General features: G+C 37.1%; 1 protein-coding gene across 1 annotated transcript in view; it reads left to right on the forward strand.

Moving 5' to 3' along the window:
• The window catches only part of cstpp1 (centriolar satellite-associated tubulin polyglutamylase complex regulator 1), a 210,860-nt gene that overhangs the window by 37,203 nt on the left and 152,347 nt on the right, over positions 1-21,310 (forward strand). The window contains exon 2 of the mRNA XM_052029624.1: positions 6,923-7,025. Within this exon, the coding sequence (XP_051885584.1) occupies positions 6,923-7,025 (103 nt within the window). The remainder of the gene's footprint in view (positions 1-6,922; positions 7,026-21,310) is intronic.

Genomic DNA, 21,310 nt, shown 5'->3' on the forward strand with positions numbered 1-21,310 from the left:
CCATCGTACAACCATTTAGTAATAATTTTTATATACATGTTAACATTTGAACTTAAAGTAACATAACAATTAACTCATTAAATTTAAATTTAAACCACAGCTTCTTACACAATGCATATTTGACATAGTTTGCCAGCCAGTTCATGATCCTGCCTCCATTGTGCACACAGAAAGCACAACTGTGCTATGAAAATTAATGGACAGAAAATTGTTGTGAGCCGCTGCTGAAATTCCTGGCAGCCAAAGCTGTGCTCTTGGATTTCTAAGATTATCCACATGAGTAAGTCCACCTGCTTTGATTGTGAATGTGAAAATGATGGCATCAATTACATTTTTGGCTACTGGTTCCTTCCAGGCATGAGTTTTTTTTTGTTTTTAGGCATTACACTACTTGCAATGTTCACAAGTATTCACAGTACTGCTTTGAAAGGTCCATGGATTTGTCTAATTCTGCCAAAGTGGAGACAAAGCAAAGGTTTTAAAAAGTTTTTTTTTAGAATGTGACTGACTGCACACATGGTAATGTAGGTATAAGCATTAAGCCAACAATGTAAATGAATTACAAGGATTTTATTTCCATAATACATGTGCCAGAATGACTCTAGTGTATGCATAATACCTGTGATCAGTATAAGGCATTCTCAGATTCTTTGCTTGTTCTACATGCTTTCCCTGAACTTCATCAATTAAAAAAAAGCAAAACACACAGTGGTAACAGAGTAGACTGCAGCCGTGCTCTAACACCATCATTTGTAAAACTACCAATTTATGTGCTTGGAGAATTTGGATATTCCGATCTCTTGTATTTTATTTTGTGTTTGTTTGTGAAGTATTGGTAATTTTATTACCTTGCATTTTGCAGGACTATTTGTCCTTTTTAAAGATATTTTCATGGAATGTTGGTGTTTCTGGCAGGGCTGCTATTTATTGCCCATCCCTAACTTTCTCTGAACTGAGTGCAATTTAATGCCCTTAAAGAATGCATTGGTTGACAACATTGCTGTGTGTCTAGAATAAGGCAGAGAGTCATGGAGCCATACAGTGTGGAAACAGACATTTCAGCCCCATCAAGGACCCATCCACACTAATCCAATTTTTCCTCATTTTTCCCCATCAACATCTCCAATCCCAAATGTCCTACAACCCCTTACACAAAGGACAAATTACGGTAGACTATAGATCTACCAACTAATAAGTGTTTGGCATATGAGAGGAAACCAGAGCCCCTGGGGGAAACCTACGCTGTCACAAGGACTATGTGCAAACTCCACACGGATAGCATCCAAAGTTGAGATTGAACCTGGATCTCTGGAGCTGTGAGCATTAACCACTGTGCCACACTTGGTATAGATGGTAGTTTTCCTTGAATGACATTAATGGAACAGTTGGGAAAGTCACACTCACATGAGCTTTGAGGAAAACTCATTTGCAGCCATTTTGAGTGGTTTGAGGAAATGTACCAGGCAAGTGGGTTGAATGGAGCTAACTGATATCTGGCAAGTAAGAAGGGAAAAGTTTGTGGCTCAGATTGTCTTGAATGTCCATGCATACACTGCCAAACACAGAAGTATATGATTGGCTAGAATTCAGATCATGGTGTATTACTTTCCTTTGAGTAGCATGAGTACAATGTTCCAGGTCTCTTCCTTTTGTCCTGTAAATTTTTATGATTCCAATTTTGACGGTGTTCTGCTGACCAACTTAGGCAAGGATACACTAATGTACTTGAGTAAACTTGCCCCACCATCATCGTTGGCTACATCTCCTTTCCAAGGTTTATTGGTCAGCATGCTAACTGCATATTTGTTCTTCACAGAAAGAATAGCTTGAATTTTAAAGCACCATCCACAGCACAAAGTGTACCAAAGCTGCCAGCAGGAGGGTTAGAGATTGAGTAATAGGTACAGAATAAATTGCAGGGAATGATTGAAACTGTGGGTGAAGAGAAAGGTTCTGAGAGGATTTTTGCAATGGGGGTAAGAGGAAGTTTTTAAATGATCATTCTAGATGAAGCATGCTGGATGAAAATTCAGGAAGGAGAACTCAGCAAGAATGCAGTTACCATACTTATGTTGATATCATAAATTTTAGATATGAAGAGGAATAGTTAAAACTCCTGTGTGATTCAGTTAGTGAGCTGCGGGGTTGATTTTTAAATTTAAGTGGTCAGAAATTGCAAATCCAGAGAGTTCTAATGGCTCATATCAGGATAGAAAAAAACTCATTATTTCTGAATCAGAATTCTGGGACTATGCATCCATAGATAGAACTGTGGATTAGATTATTGTACCAGTATCATCTTTGTAAATATTTTCCATTTAAAGCTTTATTCTGCACTATTATTTAACAAGAGGTAATTTTACTGAGATAGTGGTAAAAGTGAAGAAACTAATATTTCTCTTTTACCATTGTGAATTGTTTGTCCAAGTTGGTCGTGCGGCAATGTGCTTACTTAGTTAAGCTGTACCCACCTGCTCATCACATTTTGCCTCTGTGAAGACCTCTCCAAAATTTGATCAATGGAATGGCTATTTCCTTGGTGGCAAGTAATTACTTATGTACTGGGGATGTAAAACCAAATGATGTCTCTGTTTACGTCTGCTGGTATCTGCCACAGCAATGCAAGCGCTCCTGTTAATTTATGTTGTGTCTTTGAACTCCAGATGGTTCAAGTTCATTAGACAGAAGAAATGAATATATTAATAATATGGTATTACAACACCTTCTTGAACTTTAAAGAGTTAGGAGATTAATGCAGTGCTATAACTTGATTTAACTTTTTACTGTAATTCTTAATGTTAATCAATTCAAATTTATTTCAAAAAGCAGCTGCAACTAATTATAAAGAATATAACCTTCAAAGGCCCTTATATGAGGAAAAAGTATTTTTTATTTAAAAGTGTGTTTTAAAAGCTGTTACATTTAATATCCATGGGTCAAATGCTGAATAAACACTTGCAACTACCACTCTCAAATAGTTAATTAAAAATGTTTTGCTTCATTTGTGTGCATGTAGCAGAGAAAAAAAAGTAAAATTTACAATAAAAATTGAAGGAATAGTATAAACTACCTTTTGGAAAGACACAGATTGATCAAGGACAGCCATCATGGATTTATCAAGGGATGGCTATTTCCAGCTAACAATTACCTTTTTCTTAGAGGAAATAATTGGAAAATTGGTGAAGGTAGCACATTTGATATAGTCCATGTGGATTTTAGCAAGGCTTTTGACAAGATCCCAGTTGGCAGACAGATCAAGATAGTAAAAGTCCAGAGAATAAAAGGAAATATTGCAAGTCGGATCTAAAACTGACTCAGTGCCAAGAAGCAATGGGTAATGATCAGCTGGTGTTTAGTGAACAGAATAATACATGTAGCAGAATCCACAGAGCAGGGCTTTCGCTGTAAATGTCGGGTCAAATAATTGAAGACAATCTCGAATAAAATCTAGAAACCCAAGGAGTATCGGGTAGTTTTGAACCTTGTGTCTGTAATGGTAACTATGAAACACTCATTTTGTTATAATCCATATGGTTTATCAGTGCCCTTCAGGTCAGGAAATATGTTGTTCTCATCCAGTTGGGTTTATATGTAACCCCAGAACCGCTTATGTGGTTGAATTTTAATTGCCTTCTGAAGTAGCTTAACAACCAAAATGGCTTGGCAAGTCACCTGGATCAAGGGCAATTCAGGATAGCAATAACTGCTGGCCAAGCAGGTGACACCCATACTAAGTGGAATGTAACAGCGGGGAGATTATGTTTGAATTTACAAAACATCAGTTAGACCACAGCTAGAGTACTGCATACTGTTCTGGTCACCACATTGCCAGGAAGATGTGATAGTATTAGAGAAAATTCAGGAGAGATTTACAAGTATTTTGAAAGCTACTAAATGAGAATCAGGAAGTGCAATTAGTCAGGAGAACCATATTTTGGCTGGTTGGACACAAAGACGTATAATGCCATTTTCCTGTATTGTAATCTCTCATAGTTCTATTTAACAGCCTTCAGACTTGCCCTTCAGCTGATGCTGATTAGCTTGAAGTTGAATACCTTCCTTTACTCCTCATGGGAATGTATCCACTCTGAATCCCAAATGCTCTGCCCTTTGAAGATTGAAAAACTGACATAGGTGGACAATAAACATTCTGATCCTTCCGGATCAGATTCTTTTCAAATGAGTGATGTTAGCCCACCTCGTTAAGTATTCTTATACTTGATTGTAGCATGTCCTTTCACTATTCAGTTCACTTTCCAAACAATTAGATTGATTTCAACAACTTTCAGTTCATTCCTCCAACTGATCAAATTAGTTGTTACCAATAACCCTTGAATACAAATACGAAATTGATGTGAGGTTTTGCATTGCTAAACATCGGTCTGAAATCCTCATGTTTTCATGCATGAGGGTGGGTTTTGTGGAAGATCTGAAGATGAAGCCTATATAAGATGTTGGAATGCCAACAGCTATACTTCATTGATTTACAGGGATCAATCATAGCAGAAGCTTCCTCCTTCTCATGCTTTAATGTTTATATGCTTATCAAGAAAGGGAGTTATGGGCACCTGCTAGCAGCATTGTCCACTGCCAGGTCAGATATAGCACAGTAAAATGATGTAAAAGCTTTCTCTAGCTTCAGAACACTATCACACACTCCCATTATGGCATTTCTTAGTTTACACACCCTGCATCCTAAGGCTTGTTTGAGTTAGTTACTTTTTTAAAAACATGTTTGTCACTACAGTCCCTTTCAAAGTTCAGGCAATGGAACTTATTTAATGGAGGAACCCAAATAACTTTATTTCAGTGTAGAGTAGTTTTGAACCTTGCTCTAGGAGATGAAAAAAGACATTGTTCAGCTTAGTCTGCCACCATAATTATCACCAGAGATTATTTTACTTATATTGCAGGCCAGTTTTGAACAAGTGTCATATTTTGGTTGTGGATGAATTAATTTCAGTTATGCATGTCCTACATAAACCCAAGCCAATGAATAGTGACCATAATATGGCTTTCTCATCCATCCTGGATATAGATGAGGAAATGGCATTGGAATTTGTGGATGGATGGATGTGTGGGTGGGGGAGCAGAAGACCTGGCGATTCTGTGGAGGGTTGGATGATTGCAGTGAGTCTCTGGAAATTGTGGTGGATGGTGAGTGTGAGAAGAAGAAGAAGAAGAATAAGGTCAGGACCAGTAGGAGTATTGAAGTACAGAGGGATCTTGGGGTACAAGTTCATAGCTTGCTGAAAGTGGGAACACAAGTAAATAGGGTGCTAAAAAAGACATGTGGCATACTCTCGTTTATTAGTTGGATTGTTGGGTATAAAAGTCAGGAAATCACGTTGCAGTTGTCTAAAACTTTGGTTAGCCCTCATTTGGAGTGTTGTGTGCAGTTCTGGTTATTGCATTACAGGAAGAATGTGGAGGCTTTGGAGAAGGTGCTGAAGAGGTTCACCAGGACGTTGCCTGGATTAGAGAGTTTTAGCTAAAAGGAGTAGTTCGGACTTGGATTGTTTTCTCTAGAGCGGTGGAGGCTGAGGGGTGACCTGATAGAAGTATATAAAACTATGAGAGGTATAGATTGATTAGATGGTCAGAGTCTTTTTCCCAGGGTGGAAATGTCAAATACAAGAGGGCATAGCTTTAAGGTTAGAGGGGGAAAGTTTAATGGAGATTTACAAGGCAGGTTTTTTTTTTACACAGAGTGCAAGTGCCTGGAACATGCTGTCAGCAGAGGTTGTGGAAGCAGATACAATCTCAATGTTTAAGGAATGTTTAGAAAGGCACGTAAACAAGCAGGGATTGGAGAGATATAGACCATATGCAGGCAGATGGGATTAGTCTAGATTGGCATCATGGTCAGCACAGGTGCTGTGAGCTGAAGGGCCTGTTCTTGTGCTGTATTATTCTATCTTCTATCATAGCAGTTGCAAGTAGTGTTGGGGAAACCACAGCAGGTTTTCCTGGGGGTCTGAGGGTGGAAATCACATCAGCTCTTCTTGGCCTGTTGAGATGTACAGCAAAAACACTTACCTGGATCTGGCAACTCCCACATTCCTTCAGCTCCCATGTTTCATGGGCTCACAGAAGACTGGACTTACAATTTAAAAGTTTTTTTCTGATACAGTTACTCACTAAAGTGTCAAAATCACTGACTCGCCTCTATGGAGCAGGTTATTCTAAACCCTTACACTTGTCTCAGTTAATCTGGATGACCTGTGGTCAGCCTTCACAGTTTCAACAAATAAACCCACTCATCTTGCCAAGGGAGAGTTCAATGTGGAACGTGTGCCCCTAAGACTGATTCAAATGTTTCCTTATCTGAATACAGGAAATGTATTTTCCAACAAAAGTTATTATAATTCTGTTTTATAATGCTAAACATTAATCAATCTCTATGCAAAATGGTCTCTTTTCATTGGCCTTCATTTCTTCACACTGTAGTTTAATGTCCATCCTTGACTTGCTTTCTGACTTGTGCATTTGCAGAATTTTCAGTGCTAATTTCAGTATTTTCAATTTTTCCCCTCTGTCATTCCATTGTACTGAGTTGAATGGTATGGCTCTTCTATACATAACTAGAAATTAGAAATATTATTTAAATTTATAAACGTACTGGTAAATATGAACTGGAATTTAAGGGGATATTGTTATCAGAGATATTTCACTAGTTCTATCATCACGTCATGGAGTATTGCTGTTCTTATTTTAATGTATCTTTGCCAGTTGCATTTAATTCATGATAACCACAATAATTTATCAGTTTGTGTATGGCTAATCTGTATAATCTCTGTGAAGAATAACTGGGGTATGAAGCAAAATGGAATCATCTTGCAGTAATCAAAAACTATTTTGTAACTTCAAGTATTGAATATGAAGGGTAAGTTTGATTTGCTATTGATATCTTTATTTTCAGGCCAGACCCATGTTTTAACTTACATTGAGGATGCAGTGAGTCAACTACTAGAATATAAGGAAGAGCATAGTAAAATTGGGATTACCAGATTCCTCGCTGAATAGTAAGTACAAAAATGTATTTATGGATATTCAAACTGCAGTTACTTAAAAACAAATCAATGTACGACAAAGACATTTTTAAAAATCAAAGTTGTTTTAATTTCTGTTCCATTTGACATATTTGATGTATATGAGTTTCATGTTTGATATGTTCTAACCTTTACAAGGTAACCTGTTAAGTATTTTGCAGCAAATAACTAGCATGCAAAGATCTAAATCGGTTTTTCTTGCCTTTATTCCATTGCATGGACTAAATGTTTTGGTGTCAAGTCTGTAATTTACACCAATAGTTTGGATGTGTGAAGGGTACCATATGTTTGTAATTCTAAAGGGCTCTTTTTAGTCCATTGATTTCCTAGCAGTTTAAATCAAACCTGTTTCAGTATAAATCCTGATTTTTCCCAATGAAAGGAAATATTTTAATTTTTTTTGATTTTGCCATTTATATTGCCAGATTACTTTATGGAATAATTTTTAAAATCTACACATGTAAATAACTTGCTCCAGCCACATAGATCTGAGTTCATAGATGCTTCCATACAACATTTTCCTTTCCCTGCTTTTCTTTGTCAATTTCCTCACTACTCCTTTACTGAAAGTATTAACTCCTTGTTATTCTTCAGTTTCATGGACACCATTTTTCCTTCTATCTCAGTCAGGGAACTATTCTAGATATTCAAGCTTTGTTGGTGAGTTTAATCAGGTTATTCACCTACATGGGTACCAGATGGCCTTGTGTTGTCCTGGACCACATCCTATTTAGTCGGCATTCCTGCCCTCACAGTCTGATGCCAGCTGTCAGTTCCCAATGCAATGACAACAGCAGCAATAGCTTTATATTTGTTTAATATAGAATACAATCAAGAAGCATAAGTTGCCTAAATGAAAGGAGGTATCAACATATTAATAGGGGGACTTTAAGTTTTAAAAGAAAGAAAAGTGAAGGGGCATAATGGATTAAAATTGAAATCTTCATTTCCAAATCTTCCTTTTTGGAAGCTAATCTTTTCAATGGAGCTTCTGCTCTGCCCCCTTCCCCTGTGCCCCCACCCATGCCTGGACCCTTTCCTGAATATCCCACAATAGCTCAAGGTTCACTTGCAACATTTTAATTAAGATATAAGTACATGTCATTGTCATCATCTGGTTTCACACTTAAATAGTGGAAATTGCATATTAAATTCTAGAGCCTATAATTTTAGTGAAAGGCTTTTCTCATACCACAGACATTCAATTAAAATACCTCAGCCCACAGATATCAAATAAGGAAGAGCAACCACAACCTGTACTGACATATAATGTGGAATAATTGCTTTCCTTAGGATGGAAACACTGAACAAGAATCTTATCTTGATTAATGAAAAATGTTTGTAGCAGGCCAGCAGTGCAGTGCATTTATGTGTTGAGATTATCACCAATTCTTTCATAATCCTGGGCTGGCGTTTTCATGGGAACTGAACTTGGATGTGAACGTTGGTTGCATTTGTGTATAAATTATTTGGACAATGAAGTAAGAACATAGGCTTAGCAGTAGAAATTCCTTCAAGGCCTTTTGTTAACAAACTAGTTTAAGTAATTGGATTTGGTTCTTAGAACACAGAACTGTACAGCACAGGAACATGCTCTTTGGTCCATGATGTTGCGCTGAAATAATTAAACTAGTAATTAAATACCCAACTAAACTAATCCCTTCTGCCAACAAAATGTCCATAACCCTCTGTTCTCTGCACATTCATGTGCCTATGTAAGATCCTCTTAAACATCTCTATCTTGTTTGCCTCCACTACCACCCCTGGCAGCGCATTCCAGGCACCTACCACTCTCTGTGTAAAAAAAACTTGCCCTGCACATCTCATAGAAACATAGAAAACCTACAGCACAATTCAGGCCCTTCGGCCCACAAAGCTGTGCCAAACATCTCCTTTGAATTTACCCCCTTAAAAAGCATGCCCTCGAGTATTAGACATTTCAACCCTGAGAAAATGATACCGGTTCTCTACTCTATCTATGCCTCTCATAATCCTATAAACTTTTATCAGTTCTCCTCTTAGCCTCTGCCGCTCCAGAGAAAACAAGCTAAGCCTGTCCAACCTCTCCCCCAGCACATGCCAATTTGAGATTAAGGGGAAGGTAGTACTGGGTCTTCTGAAAAGCATTAAGGTGGATAAGTCCTCAGGGCCTGAGGGCATATATCCCAGAATACTGAAAGAAGCAAATGAGGAGATTGTTGGGGCTTTGCCAAAGATCTTTGTGTGCTCACAAAGATCTTTTGCAGAGGACTGGAAAGTAGCAAATGTTGTGCCTTTGTTCAAGAGGGGAAATAGGGAAAATCCAGGTAACTAAAGGCCAATGAGCCTCATGTCAGCACTAGGGAAGCTATTGGAGAGGATACTAAAGGATAGGATTTGTGCGCATTTGGAAAGGCCTGGCCTGCTTAGGGACAGTCAGCATGGCTTTGTCTGGGGCAGGTCACGCCTTACAAACTTGATCAAATTTTTTGAGGAGGTGACAAAGAAGCTTGATGAGGGTAAGGCAATGGATGTTATCTACGTGGACCTTAGTAAGGCATTTTATAAGGTCCCTCATGGTAGGTTGATTCAGAAGATAAAGATGCATGAAATCTGGGGTGAATTGCAAGTTTAGATTCAGAACTGGCTTGCCCATAGAGGACAGAGAGTAGGGATAGAAGGCTGTTATTCTGGCTGGAGGTCCGTGACCAGTGGTGTTCCGCAAGGATCAGTGCTGGGACCTCTGTTGTTTGTGATACATATCAATGATTTAGATGAAAATGTAGATGGGTGGATTAGCAAGCTTGCAGTTGACACCAAGATTGGTGGAGTTGTGGACAGTGTAAAGGACTATCAAAGAATACAGCGAGATATAGATCAGTTACAGATACGGGCAGAGAAGTGGCAGATGGAATTTAATCTGGGCAAGTGTGAGGTGTTACACTTTGGGAGGTCAAATGAAAGGAGAAAGTTTACAGTTGATGGTAGGCCCCTTAATGGCATTGGGGTATAGAGAGATCTTGGGGTCCAGATCCATAGTACACTGAAAGTGGATAAGGTGGTAAAGAAGGCATATTGCATGCTTGCCTTCATTGGTAGGGGTTGTTGGATCCAGTTATTTTCAAATCCGCAGGTTCTTCCAGGAGTCCAAGAATGAGTTGAAAACAACTTGGTGCTTCACAAAGTTTTATTGGAAAAGTTTAAAACAAAGAAACAGTCACAGAGCACATGGCACTAGCTTTACTACTAGAAGATGAGCCGCGACAAGGGAACTAAAATGAGCTAGGGAGAGGGGGAAGAGACCAAGTGATTGACAAAAAACAACACCTTTTATACCTGAGATAAGAGGTACTCCTTAGATAACAATAGTCCAATCAGAAAACTTATTAGGTACCTGTGGCAAAATCAATCAGTGAGAAAACATGTATTCACCTGATGGACGAACCAATAAGCTAAGAAGCAGTTATACCTTATACAGCCACTTGAGGTGTATTAAACACTATACATGTTAAAAAAAAACTACTTGAAACAGTTGAATCCAACAGTGTGTTGAGTATAAGAGTAAGGAAGTCAAGCTGCAGCTATATAAAACTTTAATCAGACTGTACTTGGTGTATTGCATTCAATTCTGGTTGCCCCATTATGGGAAGGATTTAGAGTCTGTGGAGAGGGTGCAGAAGAGGTTTACCAGGATGCTGCCTGGATTAGAGGGTATGAGATATAAGGAAAGGTTGACCAACTTGGGTTGTTCTCCCTAGAGTGTCAGAAACTGATAGAGGTTTTTAAAATTATGAGAGGCATAGGTAGGGTAGACAGTCAGAATCTTTTCCCCAGGGTACAAATGTCAAAAACCAGAGGACATGCTTTGAAAGTTAGAGGGGGAAAGTTTAAAAATGACGTGAGGGGCAAGTTTTTTACACAGAGAGTGGTAGATGCTTGGAATAGATTACCAGGGGTAGTAGTGGAATCAGGCAGTTTGGTGGAGTTTAAGAGGCTTTTTGATAGACACATGAATATGAAGGGAATGGAGGGATATGGATGATATACACGAGGAGGCCATTTAGTATAAATGGCATCAAGATCGGCACAACATCGTGGCCTGTCCAGTGATGTACTGGTTCTATGCCCTCTTTCTTTTTATAATATTTTTATTAATTCCGCAAAGAAAATACAGATACAGAGAATCAAAAGGGTAAAAGTACTACTAAATACATTGTGTTAAATCATACTTGAAATCACAATACTCAATATTAATAATCACACATGATAATTAATAACGAATAAATTGGAATAATTTTATTATAAAAAAATCTAAACCCACTACCAAGACCGAAGCTGTTTAATAAAGGAAAGGACAAGGAAAAACCCTTGACACATGGCAATATCAGACAATATCTGTATCTTAGCCACCAAATCAAAGGTTTTGAAACTAACTCAAAAAAGGTCCCCACAGCATTTGAAAATCTAAGTAAGTTAGATTCAGAAAATGAACAGTGGATCTTCTCTAAATTTAAGTATGACATAACATCCCGTAACCATTAAGCATGAGTAGGCAGAGTGACTTCCTTCCATTTAAGCAACACAGCCTTCCTGGCTATAAGAGAAATAAAAGCCAGAATGTGTCGGTTAGAAGCCTCCAAAGTTATCTTTTTCTCCAACAATCCCAAATAATGCAGTCTAAGGATTAAGTTTAAAATTTATTTTAAAGAGCACAGAAAAAGTTTGAAACACCTCTGTCCAATAGTTTTTAAGACTCTGACATGTCCAAAACATGTGAATTAAAGAAGCCTCTCCATTATTGCATTTATCACAATAAGGAGATACATCCAGATAAAAACAGGATAGCTTGTCTTTAGACAAGTGAGCTCAAAGACCACTTTAAATTGAAGGAGAGAGTGACGGGCGCATAATGCTGAAGTATTGACCGATTAAAAAATTTCATTCCAAGTCTCCTCAGAAATTGAAATCTGCAAGTCTTGTTCCCAAGCATTTTTAATTTTATCTAAAGGAACCTTACTCATTCCTAATAACCTGTCATAAATATTAGATATTGAGCCATCATAAAAAGGCTTCAAATTAAAAATTACATCTTGTAAGTTCTTATCAGGATTCATAGGAAAAGAGTGTAATTGAGATCGAAGAAAGTCTCTAATTTGTAAATATCAGAAGAAATGAGTTTTAGGTGAACTATATTTGGTTGACAATTGTTCAAACGAAGAAAGATTTCCTCCAACAAACAGATCCTGAAAACACATAATACCCAATTTGTCCCACTCTTTAAAGACTACATCAGTTATAGAAGGTTTAAAAAAAATTAGAAAAAATGGGACTAGATAAAGAAAATCTCAATAAACCAAAATATTTTCTAAATTGCAACCAAATCCTCAAAGCATGTTTAACTACTAGATTATCAGTTAGTTTGTTTAATGATAAAGGTAGTGAAGAGCCAAGCAAAGAAATAACAGAAAATTTTTTAACAGAGTTAGCTTCCAAAGAAACCCATACTGGACAATCCTCATGATTAATGTAATGTAGCCACAACGTAAGATTTTGTATATTGACTACCCAGTAATAAAACCTAAAATTAGGTGAGGCTAAACCTCCGTTCTTTTTAACCTTCTGAAGGTGAGCTTTATTTAATCGAGGATGTTTGTTTTTCCATATGTAAGAAGATATAATTGAATCAAGAGAATCAAAAAAGGATTTAGGAATAAAAACAGGTAAAGCCTGAAATAGGTGTATAAATTTAGGTAGAATGTTCATTTTAATAGAATTAACTCAGCTAATCAATGATATAGAGAGAGGTGGTCAACTTGATAAAACCCTTTTCACATAATACAGTAAGGTAAGAAAATTTTCTTTAAATAATTGTTTATAGTTTTTAGTAATCGTTATGCCTAAATAGGTGAAATGATTTTTTACGATTTTAAAAGGAAGGTTAATATCAAGTGATATCAGATTATTCAAAGGAAAAAGTTCACTCTTATGTAAATTCAATTTGTATCCTGAAAACTGACTGAAACAGCAAAGTAGAGAAAGCATAGGAGGTAACGAGGTCTCAACATTAGAAATAAAAAGTAAATCATCAGCGTATAACGAAATTTTATGGGTAATACCTCTTCTAAAGATATTATGCCCTCTAATACAGGCAGCATCCTGGTAAACCTCTTTTGCACCCTCTCCAAAGCCTCCACATCCTTCCTATAATGGAGCAATCAGAATTGAATGCAATACTCCAGATGCAGTTTAACCAGAGTTTTATAAAGCATGTCATGTGCTTTCCCTACCAACCTATCAACCTGTGCAGCCACTTTCAGGGAGTTATAGACTTGGACCCTAAGATCCCTCTGTACGTCAATGCTATTAAGGGTCTTATCATTGACGGTGTACTGTCCCTTTTACGTTTGATCTCCCTAAGTGCAACACCTCGCACTTGGCCAGATTAAACTCCATCTCCCATTTCTCCACCCATATCTGCAACTGATCTGTATCTCATTATATCCTTTCGCAATCATCTACACTATCCACAATGCCACCAATCTTTGTATCATCTGCGAACTTACAAACCCATCCATTCACATTTTCATCCAGGTCATTTATATGTATCACAAACAGCAGAGGACCCAATAGGGATCCCTGCAAAACACCACTAATCATGGACCTCCAGTCAGAATAAGTCCCATCGACTGCTACCCTCTGTCTTCCATGGGCAAGCCAATTCTGAATCCAAATGGCCAAGTCATCATCAATCCCATGCATCTTAATCTTCTGGATGAGCCTACCATGAGGGACCTTGCCAAACACCTTCCTAAAATCCATGTTGACAACATCCACAGTTCTACCTTCATCGATCACCTTCATTACCTCCTCGAAAAACTCAATCAAGTTAGTAAGACATGACCTGTCCTGCACAAAGCTATGTTGATTCTCCCTAATTAAGCCATGCTTTTCCAAATGCTCAAATCCTATCCCTAAGAATATCTTCTGTTCTATCATTCTTCTGTTCTCTATTTTAACATTGTTAGTCTTATTGACAATGAGCTCTTTCAAAGCTCTGATTGTAAATATGTCATTTGTACATTATCCTAAGATTTGTGTTATTAATTTAGATTGGCATATTTATACATTACTGTGGGAATGGTTCCTTGAACCCGTTAAAGAGATTGCCATGAAATTCCATTGACTTCTGCCCTCTAGCAGCTCGTGTAGCAATAACATTATGTAGCAGTATTTCAAAATGTATTTGTTGAGTGATATAATTTTTGTTAAATAGTATAACTTGATTGCTATATTTTTGAGTTATAAACTTCTTGGGATTAAATATACTAAGTTTTCATAATGTACATTTCTTGTCAGATATTTGCTGCATTCAGAATATTTCAATCAAGAGTCAGAAATCCATTATACATGATAATAATTTCAGACATCCCAGAATTGAAACTAACAATTGCAGCAGGCAGTAGGAAAAATGAAAATCTCTTTTTGTGTCTTTGTTTTTAAACCTTGAACAAATATGAGAAGCCGACTTTAAAAAGCAGGATCTTTGCATCCAAAACGATTGGTCAAATTTTTTTGTGCAGTTTAAATAATGCTGTTAATTGAACTCTTCAGAATTAGAGGAAAGTATACACTTGAATAATCTTGATCTAAAATTTAATGTTTCTTGTACACAGTTCCCATTATTCAGTACATGTAAACTGCCTAACTCCTATGGTGGTTACAATGTAGAATAGTTATGGTCTCTGTTTTAAAGGTGCAGTCTATCAGTAGACTTAGAGATTTTGATTTTCTCGTGTCATTGAATAGATATCTATATACAAACAAGAAGAAGATAGCTCTGGTAAAAATGCTAAATATACACTGTATTTATTGAAGTTCCTTAAATGTAAGTAGAATAAGCATAGGATAAAGTTTATATAATTCTGCAGTTAAGTATACATGGATCCTAGTAAATAGAATGAAGAATATTGGCTTATTGGTGTGTTTATTAAACAATCATTGTCCTTGGCCAAACAAGTTTCAGAAGAGACATGATTTTGAAAAGAAATAAGCAGATAACCTTTTATTTATTGTATAATTAATGGGCCTTTTTAGTTGCCTACAGCCGTTGAGTGCCTATTTTACTGTGCCCAGTAAACCGGAGGACACAGGGCCTGGAGATCACAAAAAAAATGTACCTATTAAGAGTATTTGATCACTTGCTGTATGCCACATGTTATTAATTCCTTGGGAACTGAATTAAGGACCACTGTCAAGTCGGGTAAATTTTTAAAATTATGGTGGAATGAGTTCCACAAATACAAGTTCAAATTGGAGCATCTGCAAAACATCCTGAAGTTGTGAAAAACCAAAAACTAAGCTTTTCTAAATCTTACTGGCATTGAAGCAAAATACACAGAATTGAAGAATGCATGGTAAAACTATGTGGTAATTGATCTCTTAACTTTTTAACATTGGTAGTGCAAAAAAGAGCACAGAATAACGTGCAGAAAATGTGTGATCATTGTTTGGGAAGTCTGTCCACTTTCTGCTATTCATAGTTTCTGAGCGGCTTCACCATAATGCAATTCCCTTTTTCCCCTTTTTATCTGCTTTTCCAGCCGCAGGATGTTGTTTGCAATGAACTGAATTTTCAAACCTCATTTTTGACAGACTTATGATGACAGATAATGAGTCAATGTGCATGAGATTTAGGCAAATATACTTATGTAATAACAAATCACTATCAAATAATTAGATGATGGTTAAAAAATGCTTAACTAAATTCTTGTTATTTTAGGTTATGTGCCAGAAAGCATTTAGCATTTTTGTATAGTCTTGGGAAGAAGGCCAAATTATCTTGGCATAGATTTAATATTTTGAATTTCTGTTGCATATTCTGAAGCATCCAGCCTGTATGCAAGAAATTGGTTTCATGACTGACCCTAAAATGATCTTCAGTCCTCAAATTCACACCATCATTAAGACCATCTATTTCCATTTCCGAAGCATCGCCTGATTTTCCCTGATGCTGAAGCCCTCAGCTATGCCTCAGTTATTTCTAGAGTTGATTATCTGAAGCAATTCTGGCCAGCCTTCCTTTTGCCATGTTTCATAACCTTGACATCATCCAAAACCCTTCTCCTCACTTTCTAAAGCAGATACTGCAGATACTTGAAATCTGAAATAAAGCAGAAAATGCTGGAAATACTCAGCAGGTCAGGCAGTATCTGTCGAGAGAGAAATAGAGAAAATATTTCTGGTTGATGAGGAACTGTCCTTGTTATCCACTTGCTTAATATCGGTAGATCTAGGTCAGCTATGAATTACTGGGAGTGTTGGCTAAATACTGTATAGTGTGTTTTCCAGAGCTGTCTCCTGTGGTATATGGTGAATTCTGTTTGTCATGAGATAATTGCATTTGATGTATGCTACCAAGTAGTCTACAGTCGGGGTTGGGCACACTGAAAGTTGAGAAAGTGGGTAGGTTTGTGGTTGGAGCTGGAATGCAGAATGTTTATATGTTTCAGTTTGGCAATTTTGACAAGCTGAAACTTGCATATAAATTTTTATATCCATGGATGGATACCTTTTGTGTCATTGCATGGCCTTGGTGGTAGCTGTGATTTTTTTAATATATATCAGTGGGAAGACTGTACCCCTAAACCTCACAAGTAACAAGGACTTTGTGTAACTCAAGGTAGTAGTAGGAGACCTTGGGCTTACAGTGGATATTAGTTGCAAACAATCTCTGATACAGAGATAGAAAAGTTGAGGAAGGCAAAGGAGGAATCTGAGGTGATATGGGAGAGGGTAGAAAATGGCAGCAGAGATGACTTTCTAGTTCAGTGCAAGAGCTGGAAGCTTGCCCCACTGGAAAAGGGGTAAGGAAGATGTTATGCATAGGACTTAAAAAAAGAATCTACCAGGTATACCACAAAGAAATACACACAGCTTGAGTGTATATAGGTTCCTATGCCTACACCCTTTATTTGGAAGCAAGTGTGCAGTGTTAAGGGAGGTGTTCCCCATGTTCTAACCAGCCCTAAGTCCTGTTCATCTGTTAGCCTGGTCTCACTGACCAACATTTGTTCCAGTTTAAGCAATTTCTCAGTTTTAAAATTCTCAGCCTTGTTTTTAAATCTTTCCATGGTCTTTCACCTTCCTATCTCTGTAACCTTTCCCCAGCCCAGAATTCTTCAATTTCTACATGCTCCTTCAATTCTGGCAACTTGATTATCACTGAATTTAGTCAGTCCACTGTTGGGGTGATGCCTTCAGGTTCCAATGCCTTGAGCTTCGCTGAAATGCTTTGGGATAATTTTTTCATTAAAAGCACTAGATAAAAGCAAGATATTTCTTATGCTGTCAATCAGGCAATTACTGCGAGAGGTTTGTGGAAGTCTTGAAATAGGCCAAATATAATTTCTTCAATAATTAATTCTACGTCTCAGCTTGACTGAAGGGTTTCTACTGTGTATTACAAGGGTACTTTCTCTTCATCTTTCGACATATAGGAATTTAATGTATAGTTAAGGACCATTTTATCACTCAGATTGGTGGCAAAGTCTCAGAAATACCATAATATTCTGTCAAATCTCTCCAATTCTCATTAAGAATTGACTCCATTCATGAGTTGAGCAGCCCATATCATATATGAAGAGAGAAATTGCATCCAAAATTCTCATTCAAGTTTATGGATTTACCATATTGTGGTAAAACTTTGTGATGTAGACTACTAATCTACCAAAGACCACTAACCGAGAAAAGGGCAGCACAGTGGTTCAATGGTTAGTACTGCTGCCTTACAGCTCCAGGACGTGGGTTAGATCCTGACTTTGGGTGCTGTCTGTGGAATTTTTACATTCTGTCTCTGACTGCTTGGTTTTCTCCTTATGCTCCAGTTTCCTCCTATGTGTCAAGGACTTGCAGATTGGTTGGATAATTGGCTACTGTAAATTGCTCCTAGTGTAGGTGGGTGTAAAAAGAATTGGTTGGAATGTTGGAATGTGATGGGGATGCAAGAGGCAAAATAAAATTAGGGTGCTTGATGGTTGCCGTGGACATGGTGGGCCAAGGGTCTTTTTCTGTGCTAATTCACACTACAAACCTCTTGAAAGTGCCAGGTTGCAGATTACATACAACTGGAAGTTTAATGTAGAAAACTGAAGTAATTTAATAGAAAGCATGAGAAGAGATTTTTAAAAAATGCCATTTTACAGAATAGTGCAGGAGCAGAGTGTCCTGGGAGCATAAGTATATACTTTGAAGATTGTTCATAAAAAGAGGCCTGGAATTCTTAGCTTTATAAAGAGAGACATACAGTACTGAAGCAAAAAAGTTGTATTATACTTGCCCAAACATTAGTTTGGGTTTAGATGGAGTATTTAATCTAGTTGTTACCACACATCATGAATAATGTAAAGACTTCCTGTGGCAGACAGCTCTGCATTCAGAATATTCAAGTTTTGCAGCAAAACCAAGTGTTTGCTGTTGAAAAGATGGTGGAAGTGGAATCAATAATATCTTTCAAATGGGAATGAGATAAGTACTTAAATCGGAAGTGAGAAAGAGCGAGGAGTGGAACTAACTGAACAACTTTCAAAGAACAGGTCCAGGCAGAATGGTCATCCTTCTGTCTTGCATAATCAAACAATAAATTTTGAGCAAGATATCGTTCCCTTCACCTCATATTTTTTGCCTTTTATTACCTTGTCTTTAGTAGATGCTGATTCTTACTAATTTGTCTATTGGCACTAGTAACCCTTCATCCCTGAGCATCTCTCTTGAATTATCATCTTTATTTGTAAACCCCTATTGAATAGGTAATGTTATAGACCTTATGAGAAGGAAACATCATAGCCAAATGATTAGCACATTGTTTATGATATTATAAATACATAAGATTTCAAGAACAATTTGCCAACAGAATAATATATCGTCAAAATGTTGAAATAATTTTGAAAATACCTGGAGCAGGCATTCTAAGGGATACCTTATGATGAGTGAAAGTGAACAATCTTGCTTCAGTTTTTCTTGGGGGAGAGAGTTCCAGTGTTATCTCACCTGCTTATATATTAATTTTGGAGCTTTAGTAGTACTTATGCCAAATTAAATCGATAAATTTGCCACGCATTAACCTACCTCAGTCTTTAAGAGGGATGCATAAAGCAGTACTTTGTTAGTATTTCTAAAATAGTTGCATGCAATACAAGCAACTTTGCTTTAAACTATATAATGCCTCAAAATCTTACATGAGGCATACCTTACATATCACTCAATCGTTTGGAGCAACTGTGAAGGTATTACAATTGACCTGGGTACCACTGAATTACAGAGAGAGGAGCATTTAGTCAGAGTTTCCACTCCTTATACATATCCAGTGACATATTTTCAAAAGAAGATTGTTAGCTCAACAAAAGTTAGCGGATTGGCTGCCAATGTGCCTTTTAACAGGTTATTAAGGACCAACTTCTGGAAATGAGAAAGAGAAAAAAAATTGGAGAATTATAGGGAAGTAAAATCCCAAATTATTTTTGTTTATTTTAGGAATATGTATCACAAAAAAATCCATTTGTGCCAACGGCAATGCTTTCTAAACAAAAATCGATCTGGCTTATTACCCCACACTTCCTAAAACTCTTGCAATTTATTGTTTTGCTTTTTGAGTATACACACAATTCTCTTTTTGAAATTTACTTCTGAACCTGCTTCCACTGGTCTGATTAACAGTATGTTCTAGATCCTAATATGTTCTGCAAAAAAAAAGAAATTCTGTGCATCTCCCTGGTTATTTTGCCAGTTACTTTAAATATGTATCCTCTGATTGCAAATTTTCCTATCAGTGTGAAAAAATTCTTTTTATTTACTCATTCAAAACCCTCTAATTTTGACCATTTTCTCTGCTGTGCTGTGAGCAATTCTGGATTCTCTTGTCACTGCACATAATTGGTTCATCATTGCTGAAACCATCATCACCACAACCTGCCTACGGTCTTGACATCCTTTCTCATCTATGGTGCCCAGAATTGGACAATACTCCAGCTGAAGCCTAGTGTGTTTTATGCAGGTGTGCCTTAACTTCCTTTTGTACTCAATGCCTGCTCTATCTGAAATTGAACCACATTTTGCAGTTCTTATTTGACCTTGTGGTGACCTTAGGAATGCCAACTCTACATTCCTCTTGGATGTCTGTGGTTCTCCAATTTTGGCATCTTGAGCATCCCTGAATTTAGATGTTCCATAACTACTAGTTGTGCATTGCTTGCCAACACCCTGAATTCTGAAATTCCCTCCCTATTCCTGTTTTCTCCTTGGGAACTGACCAAACTTTTGCCATCTTCCCTATTAACTCCTTATGGGACTGATTGTAAGATGTTTTCTTGATACTCTGGACGGCATCTTGGGATGCTTGGTAATGAAGGTGACACTATGAAAATACAAATTGCTGTTGTATATTCTGTTCATTCTTCTTTCCAAATTGCATCTTCTAACATTTGCTTATGTGAAGTTGCATCTTCCTTGTGTGTGCTTATTTCACCAGTCTGTATATATCACCTAAAATATGTTGCTGTTTTCTATGGTGTTCATTGCCCATTACACAAACTTGAATTGTAATCTTTGAAAATATGCTTCCTGTGCTCTAACCTCGAACATCAATAGAGATTTTTAAAAAAAGCAGTGGCTGTAATACCAAGTCCAGAGTGACACCCTGCACATTTTACTTTGATCTGAAAAACACTGTTTGCCCTTGGTCTGCTTTGCACTGCATTGCTAAGAAACAAACTCTTATTTCTGTCATCAAAACAACCACATGTCGATATGAAACCCAATTATGCTTCCCAGACAACTTATGAATTCTAGTTTGTTGTATATGTGAGTTTGTACTTTTTAAATGATGTGTGAAGTGGAAAATTGAAAACCAATGCTGCTTTTATTGAGAGAAATTGTAAACATTAGGTCAGATATTGGAAAAGCAGCACAGAGGTAGATGGAAATAAATAGATTTAAGGATCCCATGAGAACCAATAAGGATTTTTAAAAAAGTAGAAAACTCTACTCAACTAATTATTGAGCCCTTGCGCAGTCTGAAATTTGTATTGAACTGATTGCTATTTCTCTCATTTTAAGCATTTAATGTTTCCAATTTTGGTTGATTTAGGTTTACAGATTTGCTTCTTTACACAGTTATACAAGTTTGCTTAATTAAGGAAATTGCTCTATTGAAAAATGATACTTCTGATAGAAAAGCTCAGTGTGATGGATTTACTTTTAAGATTGTTTGTTTATTCATTCTGTAA

This window comes from Pristis pectinata, chromosome 14, assembly GCF_009764475.1.
Source record: "Pristis pectinata isolate sPriPec2 chromosome 14, sPriPec2.1.pri, whole genome shotgun sequence".
NCBI classification, from domain to species: domain Eukaryota; kingdom Metazoa; phylum Chordata; class Chondrichthyes; order Rhinopristiformes; family Pristidae; genus Pristis; species Pristis pectinata.